At 55.3% G+C, this 14044-nt stretch overlaps 2 protein-coding genes across 10 annotated transcripts in view; one reads left to right on the top strand and one right to left on the bottom strand.

Moving 5' to 3' along the window:
- Nucleotides 1-780: 780 nt before the first annotated feature.
- Nucleotides 781-5526, bottom strand: NAT9 (N-acetyltransferase 9 (putative)). Of its 8 annotated transcripts, none has more exons than XM_025279464.3 (7): nucleotides 5477-5526; nucleotides 4767-4858; nucleotides 3760-3869; nucleotides 3071-3214; nucleotides 2435-2494; nucleotides 2189-2283; nucleotides 781-1918 (listed from the first exon to the last, which is right to left on the bottom strand). In XM_025279464.3, the coding sequence occupies exons 2-7, from the start codon at nucleotides 4841-4843 to the stop codon at nucleotides 1484-1486; spliced, it is 921 nt and encodes a 306-aa protein (XP_025135249.3). In that variant the 5' UTR covers nucleotides 4844-4858; nucleotides 5477-5526; the 3' UTR covers nucleotides 781-1483. The 8 variants fall into 8 exon arrangements, with proteins under 8 accessions (XP_025135249.3, XP_025135250.3, XP_025135248.3 ...); XM_025279465.3 differs by having other exon boundaries at nucleotides 3071-3187; nucleotides 5423-5518; XM_025279463.3 differs by having other exon boundaries at nucleotides 5423-5518.
- Nucleotides 5527-5725: 199 nt separating this feature from the next.
- The window catches only part of TMEM104 (transmembrane protein 104), a 54513-nt gene continuing 46194 nt past the window's right edge, over nucleotides 5726-14044 (top strand). The window contains exons 1-2 of one of the 2 annotated variants that reach the window (XM_045164750.1): nucleotides 5726-5864; nucleotides 6665-6777. In XM_045164750.1, coding sequence (XP_045020685.1) covers nucleotides 6733-6777 — 45 coding nt within the window. In that variant the 5' untranslated portion in view covers nucleotides 5726-5864; nucleotides 6665-6732. Of the gene's footprint in view, nucleotides 5865-6660; nucleotides 6778-14044 lie in introns of both variants that reach the window. The other variant, XM_006045209.4, reaches the window with a different exon arrangement.

Raw genomic sequence — 14044 nt, forward strand, 5'->3', positions numbered from 1 at the left:
TAGCTGCGGCGAGCAGGGGCTGCTCTCCAGCGGAGGGGCGTGGGCTTTTCTCTAGCTGCGGCGAGCAGGGGCTGCTCTCCAGCGGAGGGGCGTGGGCTTTTCTCTAGCTGCGGCGAGCAGGGGCTGCTCTCCAGCGGAGGGGCGTGGGCTTTTCTCTAGCTGCGGCGAGCAGGGGCTGCTCTCCAGCGGAGGGGCGTGGGCTTTTCTCTAGCTGCGGCGAGCAGGGGCTGCTCTCCAGCGGAGGGGCGTGGGCTTTTCTCTAGCTGCGGCGAGCAGGGGCTGCTCTCCAGCGGAGGGGCGTGGGCTTTTCTCTAGCTGTGGCGAGCAGGGCCTGCTCTCCAGTGGCGGGGTGTGGGCTTCTCACCACGGTGGCTCCTCTTGTTGCGGAGCATGGGCTCTGGTGCCCACAGACCTGTTCTGCGGCTCACGTGCTCGAGAGCCCTGGACCAGTGGCTGTGATGCATGGGCTCAGCTGCTCTGCCACGTGTGGTCTTCCCAGACCAGGGGTGGAACTCACATCCCCTGCTTTGGCAGGGGGGCGATTCTTTACCACTGAGCCGCCAGGAAAGCCCTCAGGCGTATCTTAGACTAGTTTTCCACGCTCCTATCTGGTGAGAGAGGCCTGGGAGCCAGGAGTCCTCAGGCACGGTGCTGGCTCTGCCATCCAAAGCTCTGGGGCCTCCAGCGAGCGCCTGCCCCGCCCTCAGTCGTGTCTGACTCTCTGCCCACCAGGCTCCTCTGTCCATGGGATTTCCCAGGCATGATTACTGGAGTGGGTTGCCATTTCCTTCTCCACAAAAATACCCCAGGTGCCCTCAAATGTCTTTTTTCCAATTGTGTTTTGAAAGCATGCCACCGGGTTACGACAGGGCATGATGAGAGACAGACGTCAAAGGCTGTCCCGCTGGCTCTGAGGTGCCCAGCTGCCAGTTAAGCGCTCGCTGGTTGCCACGCAGCCTGGCCATCTCAGGTCTGTGCTGCGGGCGCCCCCTCGTGGCCTCGGCATGAGCCCGGGAGAGCGAGGTGCCTTTAGGAGGCCACGGCCTGGGGGCCTGGGGGCCTCCGCTTCCTCCGGCAGCCCATGCAGCTGAGCAGGAAGCCCAAGCTTCATCGGGGGCGGGGGGTGCTCCAGCCACACGGAGCTGCGTCCAGAACTAACTTACCCTGCCCTCAAAACTGGCTTCAAAGACCAGGACACCCACCACTTTCCCTCCTTCCTTTCCAAACCTCCCGGGGTCACACCCTCCTGCTTCTGCAGGACGACTGAGCACCAAGCGCCCCGCACCGTCGGCCCAGTGAGGAAAGGGCCAGCTGCATGCAGTGCACTACACTCCTGGCCGGAGCCTGGGCGGCCCCTCCGGGGAAAAGGGAGGCCCTGCCGGGTCATAGGCCCCGCTGGTCCCCAGCGCCGCCTCTACCTGCCTCCTCCGCCTGTGGACTCGGGCCATCCACTCCAGTCTGAGTCCAGGTTTGGCAGGACAGGCTAACCCTGGAGTAGCCCAGCCACAGCGGCCAGCCAGAGGAAGGCCAAGGCCGAGTCCAGCCCAGAGTCTGAAGGGCCCCACAAGGAGATTCCCAGCTTGGAGAGGGGCCAGCGCACCCCACACCCCAGGCTCCACACCCCAGGTTGACCTGCAGCAGGGCTCCAGGCTTCCACGCCCATCTGCAGGGGGAGGCCTGTCCACGCGGCGGCTGTCAGCAGGGCTCCAGGCTTCCATGCCCATCTGCACAGGGAGGCCTGTCCACGCAGCAGCCAGCAGGGCTCCAGGCTTCCACGCCCATCCGCACGGGGAGGCCTGTCCACGCGGCAGCTGTCAGCAGGGCTCCAGGCTTCCACGCCCATCCGCACGGGGAGGCCTGTCCACGCGGCAGCTGTCAGCAGGGCTCCAGGCTTCCACGCCCATCCACACGGGGATGCCTGTCCACGCAGCGACTGTCAGCAGGGCTCTGACGCCCCCTCTCTGTAGGGCTTCTCTTGCACGTGGCTAGTCTGCTCTAGAAGCCACTGCCGCTCCGGCTCACTCATCATCAGTCTGAGCGTCACCTCCTGGAAGACACTGCTCACAGCCACCTACGTGCGCCAGGGACAGAGCAGGGCTGGGCCGGCTAAGTTACAGACCCAGGTCCAAGCACCACCGGGCCCCCCGCCCAGACCCAAGCCTCACCCTCTCACCAGCACCAGCCTCACCTGCTCAAAGTGAAGCTTTTGGAACATCCGGATGCTCGGTTCATTTCCTTGCCCAATTTTAGCCTCAAACTTGGTCAGACCTAGCCTGGTCACTCCTTTGGAAGGGATCAAAGAGGGTAAGCTGCAATATGAATCCCCCCGCCCCTCCTCCAAGGACCCTCCACCCCACCTGCCCCCACCCCTGGGCCTGAAGGTTCACCCCCACCCCTCTCCTTCCCCTGGGACCGCCTGCCCGGCCCGCCTCACCATAAAGCATCATCATGAGGACGGCCTCCGTGCCCAGGCCCTGGCCCCTGCAGCTGGGCTCTAGGAGGAATGACAAGAGTCACTGACACTGCATGCCTGACTCACAACCCTAGGAAGCTTGCAAATACAGGTACCATTCTGCAGATGAAGAGACAGAGGCCCAGAGAAGTTAAACGACTTGCCCAAGGTCTCACAGATCAACAACACTCAGCAACCTGACCCCAAAACTGACCCCTTCAGCTCAGCGTGCTGCCCCACGAGCACGTGCACACAGCCCTTTAAAAAGAGGCTGAGGACCACGATGGACACAGAAACGGGGGCTCCTCACACAGCACAGGAAGATGCTCCAGGGAAGAGCACTAATTTTGGGGGGTCCCCAGTCCACCCCAAAGATGGGGCAGACTGCAGCCTGCAGATCCTAAAGCCAAAGGTTAAGTTCACACCCACGCATGAGATGGGAATAAAATGAACCACCGAGGGTGAGCCGCGCGGCTAACAGGGTGCCAAGTGGTGGTCTGCCAGGCCAGGTGCTGGGCTCACCAAGGCCAGGGCCTTGCACCGAGCTCTTTCGGCAGCTTTAGGTTCAGCGGATCTGAGAACCAGAGGGGAAGGAAGGCAGGGCCAGGTGGCACGAACCTGCAATCATGACCTCGATCTCCCCCAAGGAGGGGTCCCCGAGATCCGTGAGGAAGAGGTTCACATCTCCCGCCATGCAGCTCTCTTCGCTGGTGCCCGACTGGGCCAGCCACTTCTCTGCATCCAGCACAATGAAGGTACACTCTGAGGACGGGGGATGGGGTCGTCACCTTCTCCCCACAGGAGGGCAGAGGCCAGTCTTCCTACCTGAGCCAGAGAACCAGCCCTGTCTCTGAGTCTGGCAGAAAAGGGGAGCTGGCGCTTCCTCCCGCTGATTACAAAGCATGAAAGTGGCCTCCTGCAGGAAACAGTGGCCTTCTGCAAACAGTGACTGCATTCTCAGAGGGGATGCGACACAAAGACCGCACTGGGCTTGCAGCAAGGGGCGCAAGGGGGTGCGGCCTGACTTACAGCCAGAGCCCCACAAGCTTTCCTTTCTCTAAATCCCTCCAGGCCCGGTGCAGTGAGTGGGGAAGAGAGCAGAAGCATGAGCCCCCACCCTCAGGGTCTGGCTTCAGGGGGTGTCACAGTCTCAGGGTTTCAGGCACCTCCCCAGCTTTCCACAAAGTGCTTTTTTTGGCAACCTTTCTGGGGGCCCAGAGGGGAATGGGAAAGGGAGGGAACCCAGGACAGCCTCTGGAATCAGCCCTCCCACAACCGGCCCGGCCCAGGCCTCCTCCGCTGCTCACTGTCCACGTCTTCCCGCCAGCTGCGCTGCATCGCGTACTCCTGCTCCAGGGTCAGCGGCTCTGAAGCCGTCAAACGCTGCAGCTCCTCTGATTTCATCCACTCGTGGTACCTACAGGGGCAGAGGGGCACCCTTCAGCAAGCAGGACCCATTCAGAAGCCTAAGTCTTGACGTTTTATGAGATGAAGAAACGGATGCTTGAGAGGCAAACCCCTAGGGCTAACAGAGGGCCAGATAAGACCCAAGAAAGGGTTATAATGGCTCCTATGGCAGAAGGCCGCAGGCCCAGTAGCCAGAGACAGCAGGAGCCAGTCCTATCTGTCCAGCCTCCTCTCCTGTCTCAGGGGTCAGTGCAAGGAAGCAGTCGGAAGCTAAACATTCCTCAAATTCCTGAGGAGATGTAATGGCAAGCCAAACTCAGCAAAGAAGCCTGGACAGATCTCCACAAGGGCGGAGCACCAGAAACCCCCCCAAAGGAAAACTACAAGCCGGGAATACATGTCCACAGCACCAGCAGCCCCCTCTACCAGACATTCGCCAACTGCCTCCACAAGAGCCCCACCCTGAGACTCATTTCTGGCTGTCCCGAACAACAGATCTCACAACAGCCCGGCGGCTCAGCTTTACAACAGGTTAGCACTCAGTCTCCAAGAACTGAGCCTATTTACAGGCACCAGGGGTGTGGCACTCTTTTACAACCAGGAGAGAAGACAATACTTTTTCTTCCTTACCCACATGTAGCTTACAGAAAGGAATTCCTTGCTGAAAGGTCAAAAAGGAAGCTGAGGGGTGGGGTGAAAGGGAGAAATAGGAGGACTGGTGACTTCCTCCAGGGAGGTCACTGCACTCTGCTTCAGTTTTCACTTTTTCGTATCTGCAATGACTTCTCGCACAAATGTGTCTCCTCCTCAGAGAAAAACAGCCTCTGAGATTTGGGCTAAGACAGGCTGACCCTCCTCGCCGCACCTCGGAGAGCTGGCTTGCAGCCCATGTCCGGGAAGTGGTTACCTGGGCACATGCTCTGAGGTGTAGGGGACCAGCACCACCTTCTTCCCCAGCAGCAAGGTGTTCTGATTCAGCCTCATGGTAGCAGCCTGCAGCTAGCGGGGAGGGCAAAGATTTCAGCACCTGAGTTTCCTCCCACTTAGTGTGGGAGCCTGGGCTCTCAATTCGCTAAACGCCTCCTGGGGCTAAGATATCAGAAGAGAGAGAGAGCCGCCATCCTTCTTCCTTTCCAAACCCTTTGCAAGGAGAGGAACCGGGCTGGTGCAAGATAATTAAACAATCCCGGACTCGCATCTCAAGGAACCTTCAAGCATGGGCTGTCCCTTCCATCCCATCACCCAGAAGGCCTCACACCCAAGCACCAAGATTTATCACCGAAACTCCCATCACTTGTCCCAGTCCTAAGACGCCGCCCCATACGGTTAATTTTCTGCCGCGTCTTAAACCTGTTTCCAACCCCTTTTCCCAGAGAACGACCCCGGGGCTCTCGCGAGCCATCCGGGCCCCATCCCGGGCCACTTTCGAGGGAGGCTGGCTGAAGGCCTCGATCGCCTGCCCTTTGTGAGGGGCCATAGGCTACGCTTCTCGAACCCCACGGCCACTGGGGTCCCCGGGACGGCTAAATCCACAATCGCTCCTCGGCCCGGAGAGGCGCCCACCTCTCGCACCCGACCCCAGCTTCCTCCCCCGGGCCGACGGCCGCCCTCACTCACGCGCGTAGGCGCGCGCCCCGCCCATTTCCGCCCCGCAGAAGGCGGCCGCCGAGGCGCGCGCAGCCCCGCCCCCTCCAGGAACCCAATCCTCGCCGCGCGCCCCGCTCACTTCCGCTTTGTAGACGGCGGCCGCCGAGGCGGTCGCAGCCCCGTAAGCCCCGCCTACTTCCGCCCCGCAGACGGTGGCCGCGGAGGCGCGAGCGCAGCCCCGCCCCCGCGAGGCGCCCAATCCGCGCCGTGCGCCCCGCCCGCGGCGCGCGCGGAAAAGGTGGGCTCCCTGCGCGGGCGCATGCGCGCTGCGGGCGCTGGTGCGGGACAGCTGGCGCCGGTCGCAGCCCCGGGGATCGCAGGAGGCGGCCGCGGTGGCCCAGAGCTGGCTTCGCTGCAGGTGTCGGGGCGAGAGGCTGGGGTGGGCTGGGGTCGTGCCCGACTCGGGGCTCCTTCAGGAGAGGGGAGGAAAATGGGGAAGAGGATAGGAGAGGAGCGAGAGCCCCAGGGCAGGTTGGGGGACGTGGAGCGGAGGCCCTAGACGGGGCTCTGGGACAAGGAGTTGGGTTGGGGGGGTGAGCTCGGAAAGCCCCCAGCCCCTTGCAAGCCCCAGGCGGAGGAGGCAGTTATTTGGCTGCCCTCTTGCGATCGTGAGCTCGCTGTTGCTGGCATTGAATGGGGATAACCAGAGTGTGTTGATGAGACCCTTGTGCTGGGTGAGACTTAGTGGCATCCGAGGACCCTTAAATCACTTGCAGTCTGAGCAGCAATGAATACGTGCCCTGCACAGCCAGGGAACGGTAGAAAGAGACCACCCAGGTGTCATTATCATACAGGGAGATACTTCTGTCCCAGCTGTCTGGTGCCAGATGTTGAGGCCATAAAGTGTCTGTGGCTCAGTTGTGTCCGATTCTTTACGACTCCACGGACTGTACCCTGCCAGGCTTCTCTGTCCATAGGATTTTCCAGGCAACAATCCTGGAGTGGGTTGCCATTCCCTTCTCCAGGGGATCTTCCCAGCCCAGGGATTGAACCCATGTCTCTTGCATTGCATGCAGATTCTTCACTGTCTGAGCCACCCAGGAAGCCCCTGAGGCCTTAAGCGTCTGATTAAAGGATGGGAAGGGGGTGGCCCTGCAGGTATCCCCAACCGCTGTCTAGGTCCATGAGAAAGCTGAAGTCTGTTCTTTTTCCAGGAAGCCGCAGCAGCTGCCGCCCCAGCGAGGAAGAAACGTTGACCGCCGAGGGACCCTTCCTCACTTTGGGAAATGGCAGGCGACATCACAGAGACCGGGGAGCTCTATTCTCCCTACGTGAGTTTCACTTTTGGGGCCTAATTTGGCCACATCGGTGCCCTTGGCTTCTAGTGAAGCACACTGCTTCCTGTGGACTGTGCTTGTGAGCCCAGCGGCTTTCACGACTGGGGTCTGGGAACCCAAGTCAGCAGCGAGCTACGGCGAACAGAGGATGAGAGTCAGATCTGTTAACTCTTCACATGTTGATCAGAGAGCAGTCAGGAACACAAAATGGACTTGCTTGCCCCGTATTTTTATCTCAGGGCTGCTGTCTCTTGCAAACTGTGAGGTCAGTTCATATGAATGGGGGCCGCTGACTCTGGGTTTTGCTTCACTCAGCAGTTTGAAACCACTTCACTTCTTAGCTGAACTTTATGTTGCACAACTTTTATAGTCTTGGATGGCATAAGAGGCAGAGAAAGCACGCAGAGACCTCCAGTTGTGGTTTGCTGGAGCCTATAATTAGAACTATTACAATGATAGATTTCTCACTGTTGTGGGTCTGTGATACCCTCACACATACACTCAGTTTATCTTCTTTGTGTTATAGAAGATTGGTCATGGTTCCATCACAGAGTCCTCTTGCCTGGGTGAATAGTTGAAGGACTGGAGGATTGGAATAATCAAATGATTGATTCATGTTGCTACCGAGTATCCCAGTGCTGCTAAGTATCCCAGGAAAAGGCAGCACTGCCTTAAGTAGCAAAGTCCTCTTTCCTGAAAGTCCCTAACCTTAAACAACTGCCCTGCTTTGCACTTCCCTGGGGATCCATGCTTCTCTGTCTCTGCTGAGTTGTGATGTGATGGATAAGGAAGCACCTCTGAGAAGAGCTGACAAAAACCCTCACACCAAGGTCCTGTGCCATTCGTGTGTGACTCCAAGGGCCCCTTCTTCACCTCGTAATTTTTTTTTTTTTTTTTTTTTGGCTGTGTTGGATCTTCGTTGCTACACGGGCTTTTCTCTAGTTGTGACCAGCGAGGGGCTACTCGCTAATTGCAGTACTTGGACTTCTCATTGCAGTGACTTCTCTTGTTGCAGTGGAGTGCAGGCTCTAGGACGTGCGGGCTTCAGTAGTTGCGGCTCCCGGGATCTAGAGCTCAGTAGCTGTGGGTCACTGGCTTAGCTGCTCCAGGGCATGTGGGATCTTCCCCCAGATCAGGGATCAAACCCTCGTCTTCTACATCTGCAGGCAGATTCTTTACCCCTCAGCCACCAGGGAAGCCCCTTCCCCTCATGATTGATCAGGTTAGTCCTTCTTGAACCTTAAAATGGTTCAGATCATGTTCCTTTCATCTGTGGAATTATGTAACAGCCACAGCCTCCTCTGGGTATCAGCAATGACATGTCCACACTGTCTATAAACGTCACCAGGGCTCCTGTGTCATCTTCCAACATCTGTAAGCTTAGAGGTGAGGAAATGAGTTATTTCTGTAGCTGAGCCTTGGGAAGGAGAGCCTTTGATGTGCCCACTTTTCTTGGGCCTCCAGCTGTTCAGTAATCATTTCACACATCAGCGTGTGCCCACAGGAAATGGGGCAGTGAGACCTAAAGGCCTCCTCAAATTCCACTTTTTAAAACTCTTTCCCTCCATCTCCTCTGTGTTGGGTTCTGTTCAAGGTCTGCGTTCAAGGGCCTCCTCTGGGTATTGGCCATAAACAGCGGCTCGTGTTCTCTAATCGTGCTGGTGAAGGGAGAGGTGGGGGAAGGTGGATGGTACCGAGGGTGAGGTGGCAGTAAGCAGGAGTTAGCAGTCAGTGTTTGAGCAGAGAACACGCCTCCTGCCTGAGGTTTCCGTAACTGCCATCCTGCGAGAATGGTTCTTAATCGCCTGTGAGACCAGGAGGGTTGGAGATGCACCCCCCACCTCTCCGCACTGAGCCCAGAGGGACCGCGGAACAGACTTGACTGCAGGCGCTGCTTTCCTCTGCAACTGAATTCCCCTGCTCAGCAGAGCACAGGCGGAACCACGCTGCCTGCCTTGGGAGAGCCTGACGCTGAGCGGTGCGTTCCCAGCCCCAAGCCGCTCCCTACCTTTTTGTGCCCTGTTGTGAGTTCCTGCCACTCGTGGACGTCAGGGGTGTTTGCCTTCGCCTGCATTCTTCTGCATAACCGGTGTGTGATGAGCCTCGCAGGGGGCTCAGATGACAAGCCCTCTTGAGGATAGTGGGGGTCACAGGAGCATGGTTTAGGCCTGTGCACCTCGCCCTCATAGGTGATCTCACAACAGGCTTGTCTGTGTCCCCATATACGGGGACCACAAGTGGCACGGGACTGAAGGGATCCTGTGGTCGAAATAGAGGAAGAAGGGGGTCCCCACCCACAGAGAGGCAGCTGCTAAGGCCTCCCCCCGCCAGCCCGTCTTGCTGAAGATGGGTGACGGTGCTTTCGAAGGAAAGAGGGCTTGTTTTACTGCCTGAAACCCGAGTTGTTGCTTCCCCATCTCCACCGCCTTCTGTTTCCTGTGACAACTGTCGCTGGGGAAGCCGTTGAAAGACGCCAGTGACGCCGACCTCGTGCGCACCCTTGGGTGGGACCACAGAAACGCTGCACCGAACCCCTAGAGCATGGTGGGGGGCGGCGGGTCCCTGGGTCGGCCACAGGGAAGAGTTGAGGATGGGAGGAAGCTCGGTTTGCAGGGCCGCTCTACTGAGACCGCGGCAGGGCCCTACTCGTCTGCTTTCTGTCTTGCCTCCCTGGAGGCTGTCCCCACAGAACAGTCATCAACCAGCAGAAGAGGGGACCCCACACACACACCGGCTTCCTCCTGCCTTGCCACTGCCTTCCACCCGACCTGGGGCTCAGCTCAGGTTTGCTCCCTGCCTGTTTGTTCTGCTTCTTGAGATCAGTCCTTTCTGATCCCCTTGACAGAAAGTAAAGAGGGTTTAACTCTGGCCAGGAAGGTGGAGACACCATGCATTTTCCTATAGGGTTCCCCCTGTCTGCCACCCCCAGGCCCAGAATACTAGCCTCAGACTGAAAAATAGCAACATCCCGAGACAAATGGGATTATCCATTTCTGCTAACTGCCAACAGTCGATCACTAATTAACTTCTTTGTCAAGGTCTTACAGGGTCTTTTTCACTGAGATCTATTTAAAGCTTCTGTTGGGAGTGTGTTTATTTCACTACGCATTTATCGGCAGTGGTTCTCAGCTAGTGGCTATCTTCCCTACCAGGGGACATCTGGCAGTGTCCAGAGACCCCATGACTGTCACAATACAGGGGCGAGGTGGGGGCTACTGGAGTCTAGTAGCTAAAGGCCAGGGATGCTGCTAAACACCCCGACAACGCACAGAACAAGCCCCCACAACAAGGAATAATCTGGCGCCAAGTATCAGCAATGCTCTGAGAAACCCTGCTTGACAATAGACCCTTGACTTTTACATCCCAACACCTTCAGCCATCCTTGAATTCGCAAATACCTCTTCTACTACTTAATTTACCCATGAAAGTTTTTGGGGGGGAGAGGGGAAGGGAGGGCTGTGTCGTGGCTTGCTAGATCTTAGTTTTCCAACAAGGGATTGAACCTGTGCCCCCTGCATTGGAAATGTGGTGTCCTAGGTATGACCTAAATCAAATCCCTTATGATTATACAGTGGAAGTGAGAAATAGATTTAAGGGACTAGATCTGATAGACAGAGTGCCTGATGAACTATGGATGGAGGTTCGTGACATTGTACAGGAGATAGGAATCAAGACCATCCCCAAGAAAAAGAAATGCAAAAAAGCAAAATGGCTGTCTGGGGAGGCCTTACAAATAGCTGTGAAAAGAAGGGAAGTGAAAAGCAAAGGAGAAAAGGAAAGATATACCCATTTGAATGCAGAGTTCCAAAGAATAGTGAGGAGAGATAAGAAAGCCTTCCTCAGCGATCAATGCAAATAAATAGAGGAAAATAATAGAATGGAAGAGACTAGAGATCTCTTCAAGAAAATGAGAGATACCAAGGGAACATTTCATGCAAAGATGGCCTCAATAAAGGACAGAAATGGTAGGGGCCTAACAGAAGCAGAAGATTTTAAGAAGTGGCAAGAATACACAGAAGAACTGTACAAAAAAGATCTTCATGACCGAGATAATCACGATGGTGTGATCACTGACCTAGAGCCAGACATCCTGGAATGTGAAGTCAAATGGGCCTTAGGAAGCATCACTACGAACAAAGCTAGGGGAGGTGATGGAATTCCAGTTGAGCTATTTCAAATCCTGGAAGATGATGCTGTGAAAGTGCTGCACTCAATATGCCAGCAAATTTGGAAAACTCAGCAGTGGCCACGGGACTGGAAAAGGTCAGTTTTCATTCCAATCCCAAAGAAAGGCAATGCCAAAGAATGCTCAAACTACCGCACAATTGCACTCATCTAACAGGCTAGTAAAGTAATGCTTAAAATTCTCCAAGCCAGGCTTCAGCAATACGTGAACCGTGAACTTCCTGTTGTTCAAGCTGGTTTTAGAAAAGGCAGAGGAACCAGAAATCAAATTGCCAATATCCGCTGGATCATGGAAAAAGCAAAAGAATTCCAGAAAAACATTTATTTCTGCTTTATTGACTATGCCAAAGCCTTTGACTGTGTGGATCACAATACACTGTGGAAAATTCTGAAAGAGATGGGAATACGAGACCACCTGACCTGCCACTTGAGAAACCTGTATGCAGGTCAGGAAGCAATAGTTAGAACTGGACATGCAACAACAGACTGGTTCCAAATAGGAAAAGGAATACGTCAAGGCTGTATATTGTCACCCTGCTTATTTAACTTATATGCAGAGTACATCATGAGAAACGCTGGGCTGGAGGAAGCACAAGCTGGAATCAAGATTGCTGGGAGAAATATCAATAGCCTTAGATATAAAGATGACACCACCCTTATGGCAGAAAGTGAAGAAGAACTAAAGAGCCTCTTTATGAAAGTGAAAGAAGAGAGTGAAAAAGTTGGCTTAAAGCTCAGCATTCAGAAAACGAAGATCATGGCATCCGGTCCCATCACTTCATGGCTAATAGATGGGGAAACAGTGGAAACAGTGGCTGACTTTATTTTTCTGGGCTCCAAAATCACTGCAGATGGTGATTGCAACCATGAAATTAAAAGACGCTTACTCCTTGGAAGGAAAGTTATGACCAACCTAGACAGCATATTAAAAAGCAGAGACATTACTTTGCCAACAGAGGTCCGTCTAGTCAAGGCTATGGTTTTTCCAGCGGTCATGTATGGATGTGAGAGTTGAACTGTGAAGAAAGCTGAGTGCCGAAGAATTGATGCTTTTGAACTGTGGTGTTGGAGAAGACTCTTGAGAGTCCCTTGGGCTGCAAGGAGATCCAACCAGTCCACTCTAAAGGAGATCAGTCCTGGGTGTTCATTGGAAGGACTGATGCTGAAGCTGAAACTCCATTACTTTGGCCACCTGATGCGAAGAGCTGACTCATTTGAAGTGATCTGATGCTGGGAAAGATTGAGGGCAGGAGGAGAAGGGGACGACAGAGGATGAGATGGTTGCATGGCATCGCGACTTGATGGACACGGGTTTGAGTGGACTCCGGGAGTTGGTGATAGACAGGGAGGCCTGGCGTGCTGCGGTTCATGGGGTCGAAAAGAGTCAGACACGACTGAGCAACTGAACTGAATTGAACTGAATCACTGGACTACCAGGGAATTCACATTCCTATAAAACTTCTGGCTGAGAACCATCACTCTCTTAGGTCCCTTTGCCTTCTCTTAAGTTCTATCATGCAAACCATCACCAGAGCCATTTTCCATAAAGAAATAAGGTTCTGCTCTTCATAAGCATTACGACTTATAGAAGTGATATTCAGGGGACATCCTTGGTTGTCCAGTGGTTAAGACTCCATGCTTCCGCTGCAGGGGTCATAGGTTCCATCCCTGGTTGGGGAATTAGAAGTGGCACAGAAACCACCTGCCAGTGTAGGAGATGCCAGAGACGCAAGTTCAATCCCTGGGTCTGGAACCCTTGGAGAATGAAATGACAAGCCACTCCAGTATTCTTGCCTGGTAAATTCCATGGACAGAGGAGCCTGGCAGGCTATAGTCCATGGGTCGCAAAGAGTCAGACACGACAGTGTGCACAAATGCACGTACTGTGCTGCAGGGTGGCAAAAAAAAGCGCGACATGCGAGGAATGAAGCTGCTGGAAGATCAGACACTAGGTCCTCACCCGGGCCTGGTCTCTCAGTGCCCTGCGTAGACTCCTGCAGTGGCATCGGACTCCCTGTCCCGTGCACCAGGGCCGGGGAGTCTGTCTGCAGCCTTGCTGGCCGTGCTCCAGCCACACTGGCCTCAGACCTCCCGGAACACGTCTCCCCTTCTCCCACCTTAGGCCTTCATCCCTGCCAGTCTCTGCCTGGATGGCTCCCGCTCAGCCTTCAGGTCCTGGCTGGAATGTCACCATGAGGCTGCCCTCTCCCGGAAATGCTGCCCCGTTATTCTTTGTAATGAAAATTCTTTGTAAAGAACTGAGCCCTGGTTCTTTGCTTCCAAACGCTTCTCCGAAGTGGCGACCGTTGTTTGTTTTCTTGTCTGTGTCCTCTTGCCTGTCTTGCTCCCTGTCTTCCCCCAGGTTCTGAGCACAGGGCTGGGATCACTGGACAGTCTCAGTAGCTATTGAGTAAGTGAGCAAATGAGCAGACCTGGGCGAGCTCAGTGACCCGCACCCACACCCGCCCATACCTGGAGGTACTCCCCTCCAAGTCCCGGTGATTGAAATTAACCCCAGCCAAAGTCAAAGTTGGGGTTTCCCAGCTGGCGCAGCAGTAAAAAATCCACTTGGGTTCGATCTGTGAGTCAGGAAGATCCCCTGGAGTAGGAAATGGCAACCCACTCCAGTATTCTTGCCTGGGAAATCCCATGGACAGAGGAGCTTGGCAGACAGCAGTTCATGGGGTTGCAAAAAGTCAGACATGCCTGAGTGACTAACACACACAAAGTCAAAGTGAGCCTGAGGACGCTCACATCTTTGAAAAGTCAATTCAGAAGGTTAGCCGTCACCTTCACATTCATTCTCACAACGTCTCCCTGAGCCAGGACTCTCAGCAGGGGAAGCACCTCGTGCTGGTCGTGTGATCCCATCGAGAGCCAGAGGAAGACAGCTCAACTTCTCTTGATCTTTCTGGGATCCATCTAGGGATCGAGATGAGACTGGGACATTTAACACGGGACTGGGATCTGCCTCTGGGATCAAAGTGAGACTGGGATGAAGACCGTCAGATTCACCGCAGAGGGAACTGAGCCGGGGCCCCCGAGGGTTCCCATCTCGAGGCCGTCTGCCAGGCAC

This window comes from Bubalus bubalis, chromosome 3 (genome assembly GCF_019923935.1).
Source record: "Bubalus bubalis isolate 160015118507 breed Murrah chromosome 3, NDDB_SH_1, whole genome shotgun sequence".
Taxonomy (NCBI): domain Eukaryota; kingdom Metazoa; phylum Chordata; class Mammalia; order Artiodactyla; family Bovidae; genus Bubalus; species Bubalus bubalis.

Bases quoted from the DNA above. Each gene is read 5' to 3' on its own strand.
- NAT9 (XM_025279464.3), bottom strand. From the start codon at position 4,843: ATGAGGCTGAATCAGAACACCTTGCTGCTGGGGAAGAAGGTGGTGCTG. The intron at 2,284-2,434 runs GTGAGGCGGGCC...TCCCTTCCAAAG, and splicing joins CCTCATGATGATGCTTTATG to GAGTGACCAGGCTAGGTCTG. The intron at 1,919-2,188 runs GTGAGGCTGGTG...CTGCGTGGACAG, and splicing joins AAAAGCTTCACTTTGAGCAG to GCATCCCCGTGTGGATGGGC.